The 23704-nt window shown below is 36.0% G+C and overlaps 1 protein-coding gene across 3 annotated transcripts in view; it reads right to left on the reverse strand.

Annotated features, from left to right (window-relative positions):
- Positions 1–797: 797 nt before the first annotated feature.
- dazap1 (DAZ associated protein 1) overlaps positions 798–23704 on the reverse strand; it is a 30891-nt gene continuing 7984 nt past the window's right edge. Inside the window, exons 6-14 of one of the 3 annotated variants that reach the window (XM_055048841.1) lie at positions 21543–21591; positions 16448–16530; positions 13498–13645; positions 12362–12394; positions 10909–11058; positions 8643–8807; positions 4557–4649; positions 4078–4125; positions 798–1753 (exon numbers count right to left, since the gene is read on the reverse strand). In XM_055048841.1, the coding sequence (XP_054904816.1) occupies positions 1581–1753; positions 4078–4125; positions 4557–4649; positions 8643–8807; positions 10909–11058; positions 12362–12394; positions 13498–13645; positions 16448–16530; positions 21543–21591 (942 nt within the window). In that variant the 3' untranslated portion in view covers positions 798–1580. The remainder of the gene's footprint in view (positions 1754–4077; positions 4126–4556; positions 4650–8642; positions 8808–10908; positions 11059–12361; positions 12395–13497; positions 13646–16447; positions 16531–21542; positions 21592–23704) is intronic. The other 2 variants (XM_055048831.1, XM_055048848.1) reach the window with 2 other exon arrangements.

Here is a 23704-nt window from a genome sequence, read left to right on the forward strand (position 1 = left end):
AGAAAAAATATTAATGGCTATTGTCATGTTCATATTCCATATTTTTAAATAGACCAGCGTTATCCATCTATCCAATAATTCACTGACTTTCTTTTTACATTACGAGAACAAAGTGATTATATTACAAGAGTAGTTGTTCAAGAATAAAGTCAGAATATTAAGATTTTTCTCCAAATATGTTTTCCTACATAGGGTTTTATTTTAATGTTATAGATGTTAATTTTGTCAACATTTGTTTATTTATTCTTTGAATTTATTTTGTTTAGTCAAGTTGTTTCTCTAGACATTTAATGGGCTCTTTGCATGTCAATTTCAGTGTTCGGGGAAAAGCGGCTCGGTTGTTTCCGGTCTGTTGAAAACGTAATTTTACACTCGGTGCTTGTAGGGCTTGTCCAAGGCAACAATTGATGATGTACATCAATCCGGAGCCCCAACAAGAAAGTTGGAGAAAGGTTTTAAGATGTACACCTCGTTACACATTCGCAGATACGAAGGTGTTACTTTCTTTACTTTGTGGCTGAGATTAACTTTATTCTAACCTCTAGACTGATAACGACCAAGTTGATTTTTCTGTTTTGTTAGAATAAATAAAGTGAGCCTCAGTGTGTGTCATGAAATCAACCTACTGGACCTGAGGTAGACACAGAACGGACAAATGCTCATATCGAGGAGCCCAGTTTCATATTTCACCCATAAGAAAATGAGTATTAACTAATTCTATCTAAAAATTTAATTTCATAAGCAGAAACTACAGCTAAATTAGCAGTTGTCATTCACAATTTACAATAACATAGTCTTCAATAATTTTTTTTCCACAGAAACAAAAGCAAACATTTATTTTAATCTTAAAACATTTATTTTTGTAATAATTTGTCCTTTTTTTCTTTTTGCATAAGTGCAAAAATGCACCCAAAACAGCCACCTGAGGGAAGTCTACATCTTTAAATAAAAAACAAGCAAAGTGTACATTTATAGTACAAAATTCTCTTTTTTTTAAAAAAATTGCACAGTTTGTGTATAATATATATATATTTATATATATTATATATATTCATAATCTCCATTTTAAACAAACTTTAAAGGCTCAGAAAGTAAACAAAAATTCACCAAATGAAAAATAAAAACATTTTTTCCCTAGAATTTAAAGCTGAGAAAAATTTAAACCCTGTTTTTTTTCCATTTGCGTCCACCATAAATATACATATTTAAATGCAAGTCTCTTTACACATAAGTCTCTGTGCTAGTGTTTCACCAGACAATCAAAATTATTGCAAAGTAGTTTAGATCTACTATAAAACATGGGTGTAGGAGAAGGTGGGGGATAAAAGTTTCTTTCTGCTCAATATTTCTTAAATTATGCAAGAAAAGAAAAGAAAAATATTTTTTAAACCCTTTAAAATTTTCTGGAATCCCTGTTTTCATAAAAGATTTCTATCTCAAACTGTGTTATTTCAACATTCCTAACAAACAATCCAGTATTGCGTTGAGCAAGAACACTTATTTCCCTGACTTTTTTTTTGTTGTTGTTTTTTTTGTGGTTTCTGAACTTTACACCATGCCACACCACCATGGGGAGGCGGTCAGCGTCGATAGGGGTGGAAGCCCTGTACGTTGTGGTTCTGCCCCCTGCCGAACGCGCTGGCGGCGGGCTGGGGAGCGGCAGCCGGCTGTGCTGTAGGGGCTCCGTACGAGGCGGCCGGCTGGCTGGGGTCTGCAAAGCTGTGGCCAAAGGCTGTCAGGTCCTGACCGTACCCTAAAAACAGAAAGATAATAATAAGAACCTGGAGGAGGTTTAGCAAAACTCCTCTAAAACTGCTACGTAAAACAAAACAAAATGAAAAATTAAAGGAAAAATCCACCATTCCCCCTCTGACAGCTATGCAATTCCCTTTTCTAAAGTATTTTTGAATTTGAATTTTGTTGGAAGAAAATAATAGTCATACATGGTGCTTAAAGGTGGATCTATTTTTTCCACACGCGACCACTGCGGATCGAGCTTTTCTGATCAGTACATCACAACAGGCAAAATATCATGCGGTTCCGAGTTTAAGATTGTAATTGTAGAGCCTCATAAGGACCATTATGATACATATTTTTGGTAAATAAAATCTCATTAATTGAAAATTGTACAGTTGCAGATTCATTAAAAAACATATTTCTGCTGTTTTTACAGTTTTGTCACAAATGTTTCAAGTGAAAAACATTTTAAAGAACGTGAGGAAATACAAAAAGAAGTTTTCAAGTGACCATTTCAAAAAAGCTATCCAAACCAACATGGCCATAAGAGAACAAGAAACTCCCATAAAATGATGAATCTACTGAATAACCAAATTTTATTTTCTGCTTTGCAAGCAACACACCCAGATCTGATGAGCCAAAGAACCAAGACACTGAGACCTTTCATCCTCCTTCATGTCATCAGGCAGGTTTTATTATCCAAACAACAGCATGAAGAAATTCAAGAAAAGATGAGGAACAAAACCACTTGTGTTTAGAGGTGACTTATTATGTTTCCTTGAACAAGTTAGGTTACATCTATTGACAATACAAATCAGGTTCTCAGATAAGATTTTACCTGGTTGGGTATTTTGAGCTCTTTTCAGCTGTTTTAAGGCGTCTTGTCACTTTAAATCCAAGTAAGCTGCTGCTAGCCACACCTCCAACACTCACTTAGTGTAAAACACCTGCAATAGGTGCATAATTGTACAACCGTACATCTTTGAAAAGCAGAAGTAGAGCCTCCTGCACAAATAAGAAAAATGCAGCAGGTGGTTTCTGGAAGGCAAGTCGACAACAAAACACTCATCTTTTCTAGCAGTGCATACAGCGGTAAAACCAGCTGACCAAATGTGCTGGAGCTCTGCTTCAGTTGTTAGGTTACGAGGTTTGGCTTGACTGAGGTTGCCAGGATTAGTGGTCAATTACTTTTTCACTGGACACCATAGTGTTCTGGATAGCTTTTAAATCATCATCTAAAAACAGCATTTTGTATTTATTCAGGTTATATCCGTCTCCCATCCAAAATGTCTGAAACATTTCAAAACATGTAAAAAGACAAAAAAAAAATCAGAAGATTTATGTCAGAGGAAAAACCTTTTAACACCACTGGAGGTATGACCAGCATGGTGTTTTTTTTTTTTTAAACAAATTATTCCATCTTTAATGCCTGATTAATTATTCGTTAATAATTAAACGCACATAGAAACCAAAACAGTTTCTATTTATGTAGAGGAAGGGTGTCTAATTCATTTTCATTTTGGGCAATATCATAATCAAGAATGTTTGTTATAGCAAAATGTATTGGTAAAACATAAAAAAACTGATAATATATTTTTCTGCATTACATCAGTAATTCTTGAAATTAATTATTGAACATCTTTTCACATCAATTTAATTTGACAATATGCACATAAAACTGCTTTAATTTGATTGGCGAAAAATTTAAGAACTTTTTGTTTTACTTGGAAGAGTCACAAGGGCCAAATAAATGGTTTTCAGTTTGACGTGCGATGTAGAGTCGTTGATATTTTCATTTTAAAATAAACTAAAAACGGTGGATTTTTTCCCAAATTTTTGAAAATGTTAATATTTTAATGAGCTATTTGATGTAGAAAGTTTCACCTAAATTAGAGCAATATGTTTTTTGTTTTGCTGGTCTGATGTAAAATGTGTGGAGTGTCTTGAATAGTATGCATTACACACTTTCTAATTAATTTAGGCACTGGATGGCACCATTTCCCTGCAAAAACACAAGGGAAACACAGGAACTACTAAGAAAGGAAACTCCCTGAGGAGATGATTCAGACCAAAGCCTGAATGTCAACTTTGGTTCCCAAATTGGTGGCCAGATTCCCAGTTTAGATATTATCCTGTCCTGGCAGCATCCAGTTCAAAACAAGAGTGAAACTATCGAAACATTTCTAAAAAAGATCTAAGCAACTGGAGTGGAAAGATGAGGGAGAGAAAAAGAGAGGAAGAAATGCACAAATAGAAGAGTACAAGACTTTTTCTTTTTTGGAAGAATGATCCCAACAGGACCATCAGAGAGAGAAGAATCTGTGAGAAACTCAGATTTACTGGTATGCTGGTCTCCTTTCAATCTTCTTTCCTTTCTCACCCCTTTAGCTACAATTAGAGACAGTAGATGGGGAAAAAACGATGGGTGAATGGACTGCTGATGCATAGAGACAACTGAACCATGAACAAAATCTCTGACAATTAGATCATCCTTTTAGAAATCAGCAAAGCAATGCAGACAGTCAACAACAAAAAAGGAGGACATGTTAGTCTTGGTATAGTCAAACCACAGCCACTGCTTTGAGCTAAACTAGCCAATTTGATATAAATGTCTTTCAGATCCGGTCAGCTGTCATGTAAGCGATAGCCGGGCTTAACTATACAAGAAGGCACGTGGTAATTTGTATGTACATGCAAAAATGTACATGCAAAATATAACACACACAGGGCCAAACAATCAAGCTGCAGCTCTATAAGAACTGAAGTAGTGAAGAAAATAAATGCTTCTTTTTGTTGGAGAAGGCGATGCTGGCACCTACCTGCACTATATCCTCCCTGCTCATCCTGACCATAATTGTGAGAAGGACGCGTTGGTCCGTAGGCAGAGGGGTCCTGAGGGTAGTTACCCAGGCCTATCAGGGAGATGAGGAGACCAGGTTGACTGAACCCAGATTGTGCTGGCTGACTACCTTATTATAGTTCCCTCACTAACTGTGTATATCTATGCTCACTCACTGGCTCCACTTTTTACTCCACTCTACCTTTCTGCATTGTCCGCTGGTTAGGAAGGACTGAAAATCATGCCAAAAGTAAGTGCTTGGGGTCACTTTCTAAAGAAATATCTTACATTAAAGATAAATGTTTATGGTTTTGTTATGGTCAGCCAGTCGGAAATCGTCTTTGTGTGGTTTCATTTCAAATTTATCTGCTTTAGCCATTTGAAAAAACTGCAGTTTACAATGCTAATGCTCGTCTACATGTCATGATGTTTCTCTACCACTTGGGGGCAGGCTAGCGTACATTGAACAATTAAGAATTTGAGCTTCTTTTTGCCTCATTTATGCAGCTTTTTAGCCTTCCACACTTACAAAAAACATAGATTACACTAAACCAGGCTGCAATTTAAATTAAAAAAAAAATCTCAAACTGCTCACTGTAAAAAGTGTTCTTGATAAAGCAACTTTCTTTATAAACATGATTGTTCAGCTGGTTTGATATGACACATTGAAATCTTTCTGTGATTACTTCTACAGATTAATCTAAACATCTTTAAGAATGAATATTTGTAGCCAAAATTTGATTTAAAAAATTACCTGCATGTCAGTAAATTAAAAGTTAATTTATCTCAGTAATTTCATTTAAAATGAAATATTGTATAGACTTTACATGCAGACTGAAGTATTTCACTTTTTTATCAATTTTTTTCCTTTTTCTTTTTTTTAGGTTTATGGCTCAAAGCAAATGAAAACCTAAAATTCAGTTTGTCAGAAAATGTGATTATTATTGCCAAAACAATCATGGACTGTTGCTGTGAGTGACAAACAGTCCTTGCTGCTCTCCACAAAGAAGTTAAGGTGCAAGTGGTTGTTGCTGAGAAGGCTCACAATTTATAGAATGCTTGAAAGCATGTTCATTGAAGGTTGAGTGGAAGGAAAAAATGTGGCAAAATGTCAACACTCAACAGAGGTAACTGAAGGCATGAGAAGATTGTGAACGAAAACCCATTCAAGGGTTTGTGTGGGATTCAAACCCTTGAATCAAATCAACTTTCATGTTATTGGGAATATTTATTTATTTGTGTTAAAGGGGTGGCGCACATAGTGCCAGCTAAAAGCTGTTATAAAAAAGCTGCACATCCATCAAACAAGTAAGAATTTGACTTTGCAATTTAATGCCTTGAAACAGCTTTCTGCACTCTTATAAAAATCAACATGAAATATTTATTTAAAAAATATCACTGCGTAAGGTCCTTTGATTTCAACTTTACATTTTTAAATGTCTAAATTTCTCAATTATATTCTAATTTATTAACTTTGTGAGAAAAATATCCAAGAATTAGTCTAAATTGACTATTTGGGATCTTTATAGAGATTAATTTAGATTTTATCTCAATCACCTATTACCAAAAAAATATTCTTGGTCATCCTATTAATTAAAAAAAGTAATATGTGGTAATGGGTGAGCATTTGGCCAACATCAACTTGACCAAAAACAAGGAAAAAGTATCAGGTCTGTTGCTAAATTTAGAACGAAACTGTTCTTTCATAAACAGTTAACATGAATGTCTAGTGAGTAAATGTGTCCAAAACACTAAAATCAAAGTGAAGAAATCATTCAAGGGGGTTTTAAACTCTTATTTAGGGATTTTGTTGCTTAATAAATTTAACATGCATCCTAAATCCTGACTAAACCTTCATCACTTCCCCTGAGCCAAACACAAACTAAACAAAACCCTTACAAATAAATAATGTTAGCTCCAGTTTTAGCTGCTCTTTTCTACGAATGCTTCAGGATTTAACATCAACAGCACCACATCACACAAAAGGTCTAGTAGTTTCTACCGGTTCTGCAAACATTTAAAGCAAAAAAGGTGAATGGGACGCCCAGCACAAGCAGGAAACACTGAACAAGATGGACACCTGCCATGACTGACAGCGGTCACATGACTGCTTCAAATGCAAACTCAGCAGATTCAGGCAGCTGAAAGCCAAGTCAGAGTGAAAACACCAGCAGACAGAAAACCGAAGCATCTTCTACATAAATGTCTTATTATCCGATCGCCTTTATGTCGCTATGGAGGCCAGGTTGTTTTCACTGCATTTCTATTAATTTTAAAGCTGAAAAATGTTAGATTTTCAGGTGATTACAACTGCATTGTCTTTAAAAATAATAATAAAAATCAAGAATTAGGAATTGTAATTCCCTACATAGCCTCATAAATGCTTACTGCAACGTAACCAGTTTACTACGTTAGTAAAGATTAATAAAACTTTCAGATAAACTTGTGAAATCTAGCAAGAAGTTTAATTTTAGAAACTCACCAGTTGGCCATAACTTAGATCCTTGCTCATTACAAGCATCAAAACTAAAATTTCCCACAGTTTTCAGTCTATAAATGCATCACCATATGTACATTGAAGCTCTTTTTAAGATTTTAACATGACATTTGCATTGATAAAAGCATAAATGAAGACAACCTTGCAATTTATCCATTTTCCCTTTGATTCAAAATTAGTGGAAATTCAAGGCAAATATTGCCAGAATAAAATGAAAAACAGGAAAAAGTTTACATTTGGTTCTTTTTCATTTTTAGCAGTTGCTAAAAGTTAGCATTGGCTAATTAGCGTCGGTTAATTAGTATAAGCCATTGTGGATAAAGCCGCAGGTTTCAGATCTAAATCAGGAATCTGTTCAACATTTTTATTTTATTTTATGTGTTACAGCGATTAAAGAAAAACTGGAATCTGGAAAAAATCCAAAATCGGTATTGGTAAAAAAAACAAAAAAACTAATTGGTGCAACTGAACATATATACAACTTTTGGTGAGAATTATTGAATCGGTCGGTTTGTGATTAATTAGTTATTTTAAACAATTGTAAAACTAATTTAGTAATCAATTGTTAACAGACTCAAAAGGAGGCCATTTGATGGAACAAAGAGCCGTAATTAAGCCAAACCTTTTTGAGTATATACATTTTGCAAACAAGACTTACAAAAACTTTTGTCTATAAATATTTTCTACTCCTCAAATGGAATAGATTTAGCTTTACCTTGTTCTAATTCTGCAATAAATAAAAAAATAAAACTGAAAAAAAACTTAGTGTACATTAATACTATGTCGCAAATTTATTGCATTTTAGGCAATAAAATATTTTCTCAATAAATAGAATTGAATAGTTATTTGCATTTTAATACAATTCTAATATTGTATAAAAAGGCATAAATGGCTAAATCAAAAATCTCTCGAAGGTGCCATTTTTAAAAATCCGATTAAATTGTCAAAATAATCAATTAATAGAATAAAAGTTCCAGCCCTAAACTTTGCTAAGAAAGCAAAATTCATCAGAAATTTCCTTTAAAAGGTGTCACTGTCATGCAAGTGCTCCTCTAAAACAACCATGCCAAGAGGAAGGGAGGAAGAAGGCGGAAGAGTTAATATAAAAAGTGGTAGTATTGGGATCAAATCACATAACCAGCACATAGAGCATGAAGAAGCCCTTTAAAAAACAAAAACAAACAAAACACATTGCAAGGCAGGATGATCTAATTCAAACCCAACTAAGACCTACCAATCTTTAAAAACCAAAGCACAGCCCAGCTGGGGGAACTGGACAGAAATGATTGCCGAGGATTCCTGGAAACAGCAAAACGTCAGCAGCGTCTTCACGGCAGAGCCAGAGGTGTTCATGTACGCAGTAAGCATGTATGGATGTCCAAGCTAAATGGGACCAAAGAGCAAGCTCCTGCTGCTGTAATGAACTCAGATGTTGCACCATGTTGGAGTGTATTTGGGAAAATGTGCAGGATTCAAAGGAACGATAAAAAAAAACAAAAAACAACAATAAATCAAAAAGGGACAGAAAACGTGCAGGACACTTCCTTCCTTCCTTAAGGCTTTTCTTACCATACTGGCTGTAAGGAAAATCAGGCTGCCCTGTGGGAGCCTTGCTCAAGTCCTGAGTTGGCGTGGTTGCGGGGGCAAAGCCCAGCGTTGCCGTTCCTGGTGTGGTGGGAGGAGGAGGAACCTGCGGAGCGTACTGGTCTGGCTGGGGTGTGCCGAAACTGTAACCTGTTGGAGACGATCAGATAACTGCAGTGAGCCGTCGCCAGAGAACCGTTTGTTTCTCTACCTTAAATGCTCATGTAAACAAACATCTCCGGTTACATAAACCTGGAATAATAGACGATTTTATTCTGAAGTTTCATCCTCTGAAGATAAATATTCTCAAAATTGTCCTCACTGTTTGAAAAGAAAAGGCTTCAGGATTCATCTGAAGAGAATTCACACATCAATATGTTTTAAATAATTAACTCTCTGGTTTGTTGAAGTTAATTTAAAGATTTGTTGAACGTCATTTATAAAACATTAACATAAGTAAAAACAATAAGATTGACTGAAAAAACTGTTTGAATTCACTGTTACATTTACTTTATTACTGTTAAAATGTCTGCTGATAGCAGGGAAAAGGTAAAATAAAATATAAGTCTCTCACACCCTTTCCACTTGACTGGAAATTAAGACACTCTTCCATTTAAATACCATTAAAGTAACAAATAAAAGCCAACATTTATTTAATTTACAAAAATCAAAAAGTCACTATTGAAAATAATACAAACAATCCAAATAAATAGTATTGGGGTAAATAATGTTCCTGCTTAAACACAAAATAAAAAGGAAATTAGACAGAAATATTTAAAAGCAATACTCAACGTTTTCTGGCATCTAGCAAATAGAAATATTTTTTGTGGTTATTATTGACGTGATAAAATAAAAATTTGTTCTGATTTAACTTCAAATTGTGGGGGGGGAAAAAAAGTATTTTTATTAGGTGTATGAAAGTATCTGGTTTCAACTGTAAAAATGATTTTCCAAATTTAGGCCTTTAGTCAAATGTTAGATAATTGCACTTTATTGCAAAACTGATTGTTTGAACATCAAGCACTTTCCAAACCTTGAAAACATTGAAATTCAAACATTTTCAAGGATTTCCAGCACAGGTACAAACCCTGTAAGAGTCAATAATCCTTTACGGTTATTCCAGCTGCATTTAATTCATTTCTGAGTCTGCAAGTCATGCTGTCCTCTGATAAGACGAAGGTTACTCCCTTACAGCAGCTTAAAGCACACCCTCTTTCAGTTCCATGGCTTAACAAGTAACACAACGTTCTGTGTAAAATTATTCAAATATAACTTTGAATCTACAAAAACACAAAAAGCAACATTGTATGAATTTAAAGTTGTAACTAAAGTAGAAAAGTTTTATCGAGAAAAACTAAATACATCTCATAAGTCAATAGTTTGTAGAGCAACATTTAGCAGAAAAAAGCTAAATAGTACATTTCTGTGTGACCTTATCAGCCTCTCTCATTGTGGAGGAGTTTTGACTCAGATTATATGCAGTCAGGACATAAAAAATGTTTTGACAAATATGTAAAAGAAATTACTTATGTATTTTGTATGTTTGTTAAAACTGTCACCATTCTGTAACAGTTTAATATGTAAAAAGATCAATCTCCTCTACCTCCTTGCTGAGCTTCTATCGCCTTCTGAAGAAATACACTACCGACCAAAATTAAGCAATCAGAACCAGGAGGACGGCCTTAACGCTGTAAATCAACTTCATGTACTTGCTGCTCTACGTGCTAATGGTGGAGAAACAACTTAAAGTCACAGAATTAATGTTTATCCACCATCATCGGTGGCCATGCTAAGTAGCCTTAGCTTTCACAACAGGCTATATTAGCTACAGCATAGCAAAAAGGATAAATGAGCAGCATCACACGGAGGATGATTGACAGCGCCAAGACCCTCCTCCTGACTGGTTGCTTATAGTTAGCTGCTTGATTTTTTCACAGATTGTCTTAGACTATCAGTTTCGACAAATGTCAAAACATATTTTTTATAAAAGTCACAAACTGCAGCTTTAAGGTTAGACTTTGTTAGTGACTTAGTAGCTCAGATAACTTTATTATGTGCTCACTATATTAAACGCTACAACTGAAAGAGGGTAAACTTTATTTAAAATGACACATCCAGTCCATCTTCTGGCTTATCTACTCCAGAAAACAGACTTCAACCCCATCAGTTTATGCAAAGTTCCTGTAGACAATCCCCTTGAAATGATGTTATTGTCATCAGAGTAAGTGATCTTTGTGAATGAAGGACTGACCAAACTGAGGTGCTGTGCTGTAGCCCTGCTGAGGGTAGCCCTGAGGTGCTGCGAAGCTGCCGGCCGGCGTGGTGACCAGGAATGCGTTAAAGGGTGACGGGGGTTGCGTGGGGGTTCCCCGGCCCGCTGAAAGCGAAGGTACATACCCACCTGCTCAAACAAAGAAAGCATCCATCAACTACTGCAATTAATCAATGGAGAAACTTTTTTTTAAAATCACAAGTGGTCCCAGAACAAGTCAATATGACTAGTTTTGTTTTTTTTTGGTCACTTGTTTTTATTTATCATCGTCTTAACAGTAACTCTACCAGACTTTGACTGGTTACCAATATCATAGTAGACAACGGTTATCATTTCTGAAACTGTAACTTTTCATGTTTCCATCAATTTCTCATCAAAAACTGAATGAAATTTTCATTGACTGGATGGTGGAGAGATTACTACTAAGCTGTCCCTCCCCAACATGTTGCTGCACACTAAAATTCAGCTGGATGATAGAAGCTTATGTTTCCCTACCTCAGAGGGAAGAAAAGATGTTTTAAAAATAACTCAGATTGGGAAAAATAGTCAGTTATGTTGAAAACTAGAGAAGGGGTCAATTAAATTCTTTTAAAAAATAAACATTTTGCTACCTAAAATGCATTAGCGTACCATTCTTTTTAGCGTACACTTGATCATCTGTAGCAACAGACGCATCTGCAGCTAAAAAATATTTCTAGGCTTTTGATCTTTTGATGATTTTTTTAAGTAATCAATTCACATTTTGATAGCCAAAGAGATTTTTTGCCCCAGAATTTGATCCAGGTGAAGCAAAAACTGCCACTAGATTAGTAAAACATTTACAGGCAAAAAGTTGTTTTTTTTCTTATCTTAAATCCAAAATATATTTCTGTTTAATTCTGACCCAATTCCTTCTCCGAGCAGGACATTTTTCAGCCGATTTACTACAGTTAGCAATTAGTTAAATTAGTTTTAATCACAATTAATTCAATTAATTGTTTCAGTTTATTGCAAAGCCATGATATCGTTACTCAAGGTTATTATAAAACAGCTTTTATTTGTGTTTTAATAACTTAAGTTGTACAGCAGCAGCATCTGAAAGCTGAGTTTTCCGACAGGCCGACATTCCAGCGACCCCCGCAGGTTGACCTGCAGGCTGTGATATGAAGTCAAGCCTGACCAACAGCAGAGTGACGCCGGAAACATTCAACCCTGCCATCTGGCTCAAGAAGTAAATCATCAGCAGCCTCAGCCATTATGAATCAGTGATAACATGCGCTGCTAAACTGTCATCAGCACGCTGGGCACAGAGCTTCAACCCCATTTCTGCCATGTGAGCTTTTCCAGATAAGCACGTGATCACATGGCCACGTCACATATATTTGTATATGTGACGTGACCAGCATGCAGAAAACTCAAGGAAGGGTCTGTCAGTGGAGGAGCTGGTACCCACCTATGGGCTGGCCAGCAGCGGACACCCACACTCCTTCAGGAAGAGAAAACAGCCACAGTTTAAAACAGACCCAGAAAAGGCAGAATGTTGCAGTTTAAACCAATGAGAACAAGGACTAATTTACATAAACTAGGTTAATGTTTAAAGGTGACCTATTATGCTTTCTGGATGCTAAACACTTGTCTTTTCAAGCAGCCATTGTACAGCGAATACAGTGGTAAAAACTAGCTGAGCAAATGTGCTGGAACTCTACCTGGGTTGCCAGGTAACATGCAGAGCTCCACTGCTAGGTAATTTTATTGCCTATTTATTGTGACTTATCGAGGTTTCTGAAATGGCTGACTTTCCAAAGACCAAAATACTTGCATCCAAAAAGCATGTAGGTAAATTTTTTTTAAGCCATTAGGTTGTTTTTAGAAGCAATCGAGACCCAAATTGAAGTACAAAAACATGCAAAATGTGAATTTTGCATAACAGGTTTCCTTTAAAGTTCAAGGTAACGAGAACAAGGACTAATCTACATAAACTGGGTTAATGTTTAAAGGTAACCTATTATGATTCCTTGAACTGCTTACAATAGGTTTTTGTGTGATGCAAAACATGTTTGCTACTTTTTTTGCACAAATTATTCTTAGATAATGAGATGTTAGCCTGCTCAATATTTTGAGCTCCTTTCAGAATGAGTTGTTTAGGGAGTCTAGTCACTTTAAATCTGAATACGTTGTGCAGGCCACGCCCCCCGACTCAACGTTTACACTCAATTGTGAAAATGGATGCAAACAAAATCAATCAAGTTTATTTGTATAGCACATTTCTGCAAGGCAGGTGAAAGTGCTTAACATAACAAAGACACAAAAGTAGATTACCCCATCCAGTCCACAGTTGAACAAACTTTACATTTTGATGAGTGTCATCACTAAAAATAATACAGATGTGTAATTATACAACCGTAAAGCTATGAAGTGCAGAAGTGAAATTTGTGCAAAATGTGATTTTTGTCTAACAGGTCCCCTTTAAAGTTCAAGGTAACAAGAACAAGTGCTAATCTACATAAACTGGTTTAATATTGACACAGAACATGTTTCATATCTACACAGGTTGTTGCTGGTTTCACTCTGGGCCTCGTTCCCACTCACCTTGTGGGCCGTACGCCTGTTGCCAGCCTGGGGCCGGCTGTGCTGTCCAACCATTAGCTGCAGTCAAAATCCCCCTGGGAGCCCACTGGCCAGGACCAAGCTGGCCAGGAGCTTTGTTGTCACGAGGTTCTGCCTTCTTTACTTCCACCTGGATGAAGGACAAGAAGGGCACATTTGGCAACACCTGTAAACGGGTCAAATAAATCCTTCACCTGCCCTACCTCTGATGCTTAAGCTTAACGTTTTGGGCCAGTTTAAAATCTTTCACTTTATGTTTAGTGGATTAATGTGGGGGAGCTACTTAGATTAAATTTAAAGTGTAGCCACAAGAGCTGCACGGCTATGTGTCTCAGGTACTTGTTACACAATTAAGTAATTCAATGTACTTTTAAAAGATTTTGACTCCACATCTTAAAATGTACCCGAGAAACATAGATTTATGTATTTATTTGTTATTAATTGCCCTATGTAAGATAAATACATTCTAATGTAATGTCATGACTTACCTTTCTTCAGCTAATGCTTAAAAAAGGATCTAATATATCAAATTTATTTGGAGTAAGTTTTGGAGGGTTAATGGATGTAAAGAGAAAGTTGTGTCTTGGTTCTAACAGGATAAACAGTAAACATGCAGATTGTACAAATGAACTTTTTTTTTTTGTCAACATAAAACAGAATCTTCATACTGTGTCAAAAAAGATGGTAATTGATCCCAATTGAAGGATTTGCTCCAGTTATGTGTTGTTCTACTAACTACGCTAGCAGCTAACCAGAGCAAAGAAGCAGGTTGAGACCAAGCGGAGCCAACCAGAAATAGACTGAAGGGTTGAGTTATTGGGGTCACCTTGCAGGAGGAAAACGAATAGCAAATTCCTCCCCGCTTTAAGGTGTTACCACCTTCCCCAGCTTCCCGTCTTCTTTCTCTGTCGACCTAATTACATGCACATGTTTCCAGCAGTGGCCCTCGCCGCCGCCGGCTGCTACCTGAGCATTTTCTCCCCGTGGGCACCGCAGCTACAAGTGATGGATACCGTGACTTCTGCGTGGTCCTCAACAGCAGAACTGGGATTTGCTCCACAGTTTGATGTGCTCCAGTTTCTAATTTTGTAACTTATATCTCCCAGGCTCCCTGTAGTCCCAGCGTAAAGTCAAGTCAAGAACAATGGATTAAGTCGAGCCACGATTCCTGTAGGAAACCAGGGCAAAGTCGAGGCGAGCGGGTACCAAAGGTACGCGCACAGGTTGGGCTGAATCATTAACCGACTAAACGGGTTTCAACTCATCTTTGTAAAATAATGATCAGCGAAGCTTAATGTCCCATTACTTGGCAACAAAAATCCCGTTTGGGTTTTACCCGTCTGCCTGGGGAGGTTTTTCAAATTAAAAGAAGCTGTGTGCAATACCCTTTATCAAGGGTCTGCCTCTGTTCTGCAACTTTTAGATGCATCCCCTCTAAAACACCTGAATCAACCAACTGAATTACTTCTTCAGAACATCAGAAAGTTTTGCAAAGTTTTGTAATTTGATTCAGGTGTTTTGGAGCAGTGATGCATCCTAATGTTGCAGAACAGGCCTCAAGTTACTATATAATACGGCTTACTGAAATAAATTAACATTTAATATTGTAATTGATTTAATGTGACTCTAAATCTCTACTAACAAACAAACAAGTTTGGTCAACAATAAACCGTATAATTCAGAACATATCGATAAATAAACACAGAAATGATTCAGACACAAAATCTGCCTTCTAAGATCTCTTCAAAACAGTGTCTGGAGATTTCATCAATTTGAATTAGTTCTCAACATGGTTTGACTTTTATTGCTGAATTAATGTAATTAAATGTGGATCTTCTGAAACATTCATAGAGAGATTTTGCTGCTGCAATAAAAACCAAACTTTATTTAAGGTTTTGTCCACGTCTAGTAAATTAAACTGACTTTCGTAACACTTCCTTATCTATAATGTCATGCAAAATCCAAGTTTATCAATGCTTCATAATAGCCACTGCTGTTAGTATTACAGGAGAAAATGAGTTTAACTTTTTCAATTCGACCAAATATAACAAAATTAACACCAATGACTCAAAACCTGCAAGGAAACAGACGTGTTTAGAGCAAATATCAGAAATGTTTTGATTAAAACTTGCCAATTTTGTGGGTGAGTTTTACTCAGCTGAGGCAGCAGCTGGGTGGTGTTTACTACACAAACTGAGCCGACACACACTGTGCCAAAAAGGTTATGAAGAGTGTTCGAATGCGACATCACCAACAAAGTGTTGTTTCTGCCTGTATGAGAAGCTTACCTGCCTCTATCTGAAACGAGTGCAGTAAACTCCATCCATCTGGAGAACCCAGCAAGCTAAACAAACACCCAGAAGTGATATGCAAATGTCGTTTTTGTTCTGCCGTTTCTCACTTTCCTTTTTTGCTTGTTCCGACAGCTAACAGACACAGTATGGAGATTCGACTGAGGTCACCGAGTTGAACTTTTTCAAAAAGAAAAAAATAAATTAATTAAAAATAAAAACATGTTGACATGTAAGTGACCTGCCAACAAAACATTAGAAAACAGACAAAAGAAAGAATGAAGAAAAAAAGAAAACAGAACTGATTAGACCAATCCTTTAGGTGATAAATTGTATTTTAAATCCAATTCTAAATTATGAATTGGAAATAATTTAGCACTGGAAGCCAGAAAAATATGACAAATATAAGAAATTTTTGTTTAATCTACTTGAGACACTCTAAAGGAGTGGTCAGTTTAAACAAAGCCTTGGGCGACAACAGAAGCCGAGATAAGTTGTTAAGTGGTGCCAATATTCTTGTTATTTTAAGATGTTAAATGATGCATTTAAGCTGCTGATGAAAATTCTACTAATCATCATCAGAGCACATCGCCCAAGCCTCTGTTCGATCTTAAGGGTAAAATAAAACTACAACTACACACTTTTTTGCCCATGATGTCGTGAAAATGCATGTTGACAGCCTGGTCCACTGATTGTTCGGCCTCGAAAGTAATAAATCCAAAACCTAGCCAACGACCAAGAGTGAATCAAGGTAGCAGGGGGTTGTGACAACACAAGATGAAGAACAGTATTGGGCTTCAGCAGATTGAGGATCCGTCAAGGATGAGCAAGAGGCTCCTGGGGTTCGGATGACGTCGCAGACTTGCAGAGCAACACAAATCCAAGACTAAAGCCTGGGGGGATTGAAGGAAACCTTTTTCTTTAGAAATGCTTGGTGAAATGAACAATTATGAACAGCTTACATGTTAAACATGAATGACGATGGGTGGGGATTATTGCAAAATGAGGTCGGTCAGTAAGGTCAATTTTCCACCTGAATAATAAATTGCAGTATTGTTACATATTGTTAGTTGGTGCCGTTTCATCCAAACCCCACCTTGATCTGTCCCCTGGTATATTGCTGTGGAGCACACACTCGCAGCAGCCATTGTTAATGCATCACAAAACATGGAGTAACACAAATTCTAGAATGCCTAAAGCTTTCTCCGAGCTTTCCCAAATTCTGTGTATTTTTTTTTTTTTAATTTTGAGTCTGCCAGGATAAGCCTAAACAAACAAACAAAACAAAAAACGGACATTCGCAAAACTGCTTACAAAGGTAACACAAAGATACAGGTCGTAGCGTTTTCCCCCTCGCTGATCTGTTTATGTATTTCGCTCAAAGGCTTTCACAGGGAATACACAAAGTGCACCAAGAAGAATCGAGTTCAAAGTCAAACTTTTTGGGAACACCAACCTCTCAATGAACTACTTCAAAACTTCTCTACAGAGTGTGAACAAGCTGCAGTGATCTACTTTTCAATCTGATTATCTTTGGGTTCTGGCAGAACTGGGTTGAGCGCACATCTCCATTTGGGGACCTAACCTGGATCCAATTAAACGTCCTACGAGACGATTTCAGAGACCTCTAGTGCAACGCCAGGCGTTCCCCGCCTTATGCTCTACTGCTATTAATAACATCTGTCAATGACCCGTCCCCAACCTAAATTTACAACCACTGGCACCATTAAGAAGTTTGAAATATCTTGGTTGCACTCAAACTGGAATGGCAGAAAATTGCTTCTAAAATGATGACTATACATGTAATAGGGTTTTATTTTAATAATATTACCATTGCAAAGTTTGTCAAAATTTGTTTATTCTTTGAATTTATTTTTGTTTAGTTAACATTCATTGGTGTTTTAAGCTCTTTTTCGCTCCTATTGACAGTTGGCGGTGGTTACAGTAGCAACCAGTAACTTTTCCTGTTGCCGTCTGTAACTGTAGAATCGGTACTGTGTTTTCTTTACAAGTATTATATTGTAACACGTATTTTAGATCAAAATAATAATTATGTACAGTGTTTCATGAGTAAATTTGCGATGTTTTATTTTTAACTGCTATCATTATTAATGTTGCATTTTTATATTTTTATATTTTATATATATATATATATATATATATATATATATATTTATATATATATATATATATATAGTATATATATATATATATATATATATATATATATAAAGGTTACATATGGGACCACTTATTACACCTGGAGTAACTTTTTGAAAATTATGGATCCCCCTAAGGGACACAGGGAATTTTTTTTTCTTTTGTATTCTTTCACAGTGATAAATATCAATTTCAACTTGCACTTATATACACTTCTTAAGTCTTTGTTGCAGGAATTCAATTTATTGTATTTGTGTAATATCTTTCGGTATTGATGGGACTCCACATGATAATTGACTCTTATTAACCATTCAGACAATAACACCTGTCAGTACTCCATGAAATAACTCCAATAGTCCAAATAGTTTGGATTTGTCTTTCCTTCAAGCTCGCTTGCTTTCTTTCAGAAAGTTTTCCATCATGTTTACGTTTCAAAGATGAAAAGCTCATGTTTGATCCATTTTGCCTCTGGCATTTAGCACACCGGTTTTGTGATGCGTTTGAGTCCAAAAGAAAAAGATGTAAAGCATCTAATATCTTACAAATGATATTTTAAAATACATGGAAATAAGAAGTACAAAAATCTTACATTGTAGCAGCTCATGCATTTAAGATGCAAGAACTGACTATAATACAGCATAGCGAGGGAATGCAAATGAATAAAAAACATCTAAATACGTTTAAACTTTACACAGGAAGGATGTTTAAAACCCAATTATGCAGCTTAAATGAATCAGTCAAATACCAAACAAGTGAAAAAAAATTCAAAATTTTTTTCATATACTTAATAAATTCAGATCTGGATACTCTCCACAATAGATTTCCAGATATTATCGCCAATTTGCTGACACTTATATAAACTGTTTAATTTATTAATAAATGTATGCCAAAATTAACCATTGATTGGAGGTTTTTGATGCAACTCTGAACATAGAATTTGATCAGTGCAATTGAAACTGTGGTGCCAGTTTTCTACCAGTAAATAATACATATTGTTAGAATAAATGCAGTAAATATTTCATATGCACCCATCCACCAGAACAACCTGATTGAAAACTCTCAGTAAGTCGGTTCTCTCCCTCACCACTTATGTCAGTCTAAAAACTGATGCACCTCATGTAGACCCCATTTCAGAGTAAAAATGAAGTGCTTTTACAACAGGCCTGTACCTCTGTGTTACCTGTCAATGCACAGTAACCTAAAGGAGAAAAGACAAATCTTATGAAAACAAAGTTAATCACATTCAAACCATTCACAAGGAGAAAGGGGACAGAAGAAAGAAAAATAGAAAGGGCTTACTTACAAAAATACTTAACTTTCTACAAACGGGAAAACATACTATGCCATTTAAGATACAAGTACAAGTTACTTCTAAATCAAGGTAAAGAAAACTTATTCCAATCTTTAAGACATATATAAAGTAGATTTAGTACCAGAAAATGTTAATACTATTAAAGATTAAATAAATGATTGTTACTGATGCAGAACATCATGTTAAATCCCAATGATAAACTATTCTGGGTTCTTCCCAACAGCGGATAAATGGTGACATAAAAGGCGGCGTGATAATGGAAGCGGTGGGTCAGCGGACGCCGCATCGCCGCAATGTGGGACGAGTGCAGATGAAACAGCTGTGGCTGTAACTCAGCGGGCCGAGCCTGACGCCAGCACAGCCGGCGGGACGAGTCCGATTCCCAAGGAGGCCGTGAATGCTAAAAGTGTCGACACATGTCAAAGACTCATCATTTATTTATGACTTAACTGGACAGATGTAAAAGTCAGTTTTTTTCTGCAGTCGGGAAATAGGTTAGAGAAACTTTTCAATGGGTAAAAAATTTTTAGCTTAATGCTATTGTTCCTGTGATAACCATCTCGTATTCGCCATATGGATTTTGGGCTTCGAGCCGCCGCTATGAAGGACAAATCCCTCTTTAGATGCTCAAACTGTTCTCAATATGCCAGCTGTGCACTGTGATTAACTACTGTATTTTTTGGAACACTTATTTTTCCCACAATCTATCTCCTTATCAGGTTGCAGTTCCTTTTAGCTCCCAGGATGCATTTCATTAACTTCTTCATCAATTGGATGAATCTGTTTTGTTGCGTTTTATAGGAGAGACATCTACTATAAAACAAAAGAAAAAAAAGATAGTATTTTATGATGCTATACATCAACATGTGTAATTAATGCCACTGCGGACATATATTTGCATTCATGCATCCCATGTGGGATTTTCTAATTTTTCTTTTTGCATAAAAAGAAATATTTTTATAACAGCACAGAAAAAATAATGCACTTATTTAATTACAAATATTTATTTTAGCTGGGTTTTTAGGGCTTATTGTAGTCTTTTGTACACATTGTAACATACTATTAAATAAAAATGTATGTGTCCTGGTACTTTCTTTCCTATAAAGCAAAACATTACATAAAAGCTTTGACATTTTCAGAATCGTCCAACTTTTCTAAAATTGTGAACTGGGCTTTAAGCAACAATGCGTTAACAGTAACTGAATCCTGTTAAAATACACAAAACATTTGTCCTGATGTCACGGCGACATTAAGTGGAAGGGATGCTTTCAAGCAAATGTTGCAAAAAAAAAAAAAAAGTAACTAGAAGTTGCAAAATAATCACTGATTCTTTGCACAAACATGGAGAGCCGTTAAAGTTATTATAGTTCCTGGGTCAGGTTAGAATTGGTACATTGTACAACGCTGATTTTAGGAACATTTGAGATTCAATAACTCTGAAAAAATTAGAATTCAGATGACTTACAAAAAGGTTTAATTTCCCTTTAGGATCAATAAAGTATTATTGAATTTGAATTGAAATGAAAGTATTTAATGTCCAAAAAGTGAATTTTGCATAATAGGTGTCCTTTAATCAAAAAATAAATAAGTCAAAATGGCGTTCTACCTCATGTATATTAAACATTTTAGTGTCCTAAATCGGAAATCAGGAGGCTATGCAGAACCTTCAACTACAAATGACCTCAAGTCAACAAACAAATGTCCTAAGTCGTGTTGTTGGAGGTATTTTTTAAAGCTAAAGCCTCTGTTTTAGGTTTTATTGTCCTTCAAATAAATAGCTTCCTTGCTCCGTTTGACCACCAATTTCTTTTCAGAAATCAATCTTGAGGAAAATCACAGGAAAAGACTCATGTTCTCCACCAAGGTCACGACCCACACACTACAAAGCAAACCCTACAATAGCTACAGTAACTTCAAAATACATGGAGGAAAAAACAATAAAAGCACAATGAGTTGAGTTTTTCAATCATGAAGTGATATGAGATGGTGAGACGAGTTAGTCATTTTTCTTTTAAATGGCTTCTAGAAAACTGAGCGTTTTTTTATTAATGAAACATTCTAGGTTTATTTCAATCTGGTTTAAGTGCCTTTGTTATTCAGTGTGCATCCAAAATACAACTGAAGGTAACATGTTTTAGGTGAATTAAATGGAAATGAATGGGTTGTGATTTCTCACTTTGGGCCAGAATAGTTTGTCATGGGATTTAAGATGGTGAGGAATAGAACGGGAGAGAGGAGGGGAAAAAAACGGGATCAGCTTTTACCTCGGGGCCTCTGCTTCTCCGCATCATAGATCATTACCACCTCTGTGACCTTGAATGGGACAAAAGGAAAACAGTGGCTCCATTTAGAAAAATGGACAGGATCCTTTCCTATTCAATTTAATAACCCTCACTGTTAACGTTCTTATGCAATGCCATAAAAAAAAGTGTTTCATTCTATGTTCACATAGCAGGCAAATGCGATCCAAATCAGATTTTTCTTTTTTTTGCCCAAATGCGACTTTCAGACTTACCAGTCTGAACGATTCAATTCTGATCTTCTCATTCCACAAACCAAATCTGATTTGTCACTTTCATATGCTATCGCATATAAATCGGATACGTATCCACTTGTTTTCAAGTATCTGCAGTAGGGCTGGGTGATAAATCAATTTTATTAAAAAAATTTAATTTGCAAAATCTGGATTTTTTTTCACTAAGGCACTCGAGTTTCCATAGTTCAAACTGAGTGTCGTCAGCCATCTTTTACAGCTTCTAATTATTTCGACTTTGAATTCAGGTCAGCTCACAGAAAGATTGATTAAAAAAAACAAATGGGTGATGGGGGAAAAAAGATTAAAATCAGATTAAAATCAGATATCAAATTTAGCATAAAAAAATGTCAAAAATGTTCTTTTTAAGCACATTGATGAATAAACTTTAATATCAATCTATAAACGGCTCCATCAATTATTGCTTCCATAAACAATGTGTGACGTCTACGTTCTTTTTGGGGTCATAAACTGACATTTTATTGCGGTCGCATTTAATTAGTATTATGAACAAACGAGCAAAAAAAGAATCAAAAATTAGGAAAAAAACCATCAAAATCTGCTGTGTGAATGAAGCTTTATATATTCAAATAATCAAAAATGATAGACAAAGATAACCCAAGTAGATTATTTTACAAAACTGTTTTATTTAAAATTGATAAAAAAGTTATCCAAAGCAACGAGCCACTATGTAAAACAATAACTGTTCACTTTATTAAATTAATTAACTGTAATTAATGGTAAATATCAGTTCAACTTCACAAACAGAACTGCAGTATCCAGAATCTCCTCAAATAGAACCTTCTCCTGCTATTTTAAGCTAAAAAGAAATCCAAAAATAGATTTAATAACGCATGAGAAATCCATTGACATCCATCAGTCTGGAAAAGGTTCCAAAACACTTTGTTGGATCTTATCAATTAATGCATAAATCTGCATCTTTAGCACAAATTAGCCTCATCGTGCTGATGTGGGCGCCATGCCTCGGAGCGTCGGCCACCGACTACAAGCAGCCAGTGAGTTATGCGATAGAAAAATGAACTGAGGCGTATTTATTAACTGATCTGTGCAGCTGCCCTCTGGGCTCCAAGACTCCAGTGAAACAGTGAGAGCAATAAACAACAAATTATAAAGACATGAAGTACATCTGGCCGGCCTCCAAAAACTACTCCAGGAGTGAAGTGGCGATTCGTCCAGGTCACAAAAGAACCCAGAACCACATCTATTCCACGCTGGCCTCACTTGCTTCAGTGAAGTAAGTGATGATGATTCAACAAGAAAGATGCTCAGCAAATAAAATGCTGAGCGTCTAATCAATAGAAGAGATTAGAGGCTAAAAAGAACAAAAATTAAAAATCTGTCAACATTTTCCAGACTTTTGAGAAAATATTCTGCCTACTAATAAAAATGAAAGCCCCTCAGGTGTAAAGCACCATTTCAGAAAAAGATCATCATACATCAGTATGATGATGTATGATGATGTATCATACTACGGTGACGGTAGTATGATGATCTGGGGACCTGGACAGCTTGGAATGACTAAACTCTGTTGCACACCAAAAAAATCCTGAAGGAAAATGTTCGCCCATCGGTTCGTTACATTTAGCTGAAGCAAATTTTGACAAGCAGTCATTTCATCTCTGGCTTCAAAGAAAACACAATGAAGGTTTCTGGGAGTTGGTCTAGTCTAAGTCTGCACTTGTATCTAATGGAGAACAGCCCACTGATGCTCAATTACCCTTAATAGTGGCTGAATTTAAAGATTTCAGCCAGGTGTCTGCAACCTGGATGCTTCGCTTCTCCAGCATCACTGGCAATCAGCTGTTTAGTCCGGTTCAATTAAACTCTACTTCATTCATTCACATCAAACTCAAATGCAAACAAAAAAGATAC

The sequence above is a fragment of the Poeciliopsis prolifica genome, unplaced genomic scaffold (assembly GCF_027474105.1).
Source record: "Poeciliopsis prolifica strain line A6 unplaced genomic scaffold, Auburn_PproV2 SCAFFOLD002, whole genome shotgun sequence".
In the NCBI taxonomy this organism is placed as follows: domain Eukaryota; kingdom Metazoa; phylum Chordata; class Actinopteri; order Cyprinodontiformes; family Poeciliidae; genus Poeciliopsis; species Poeciliopsis prolifica.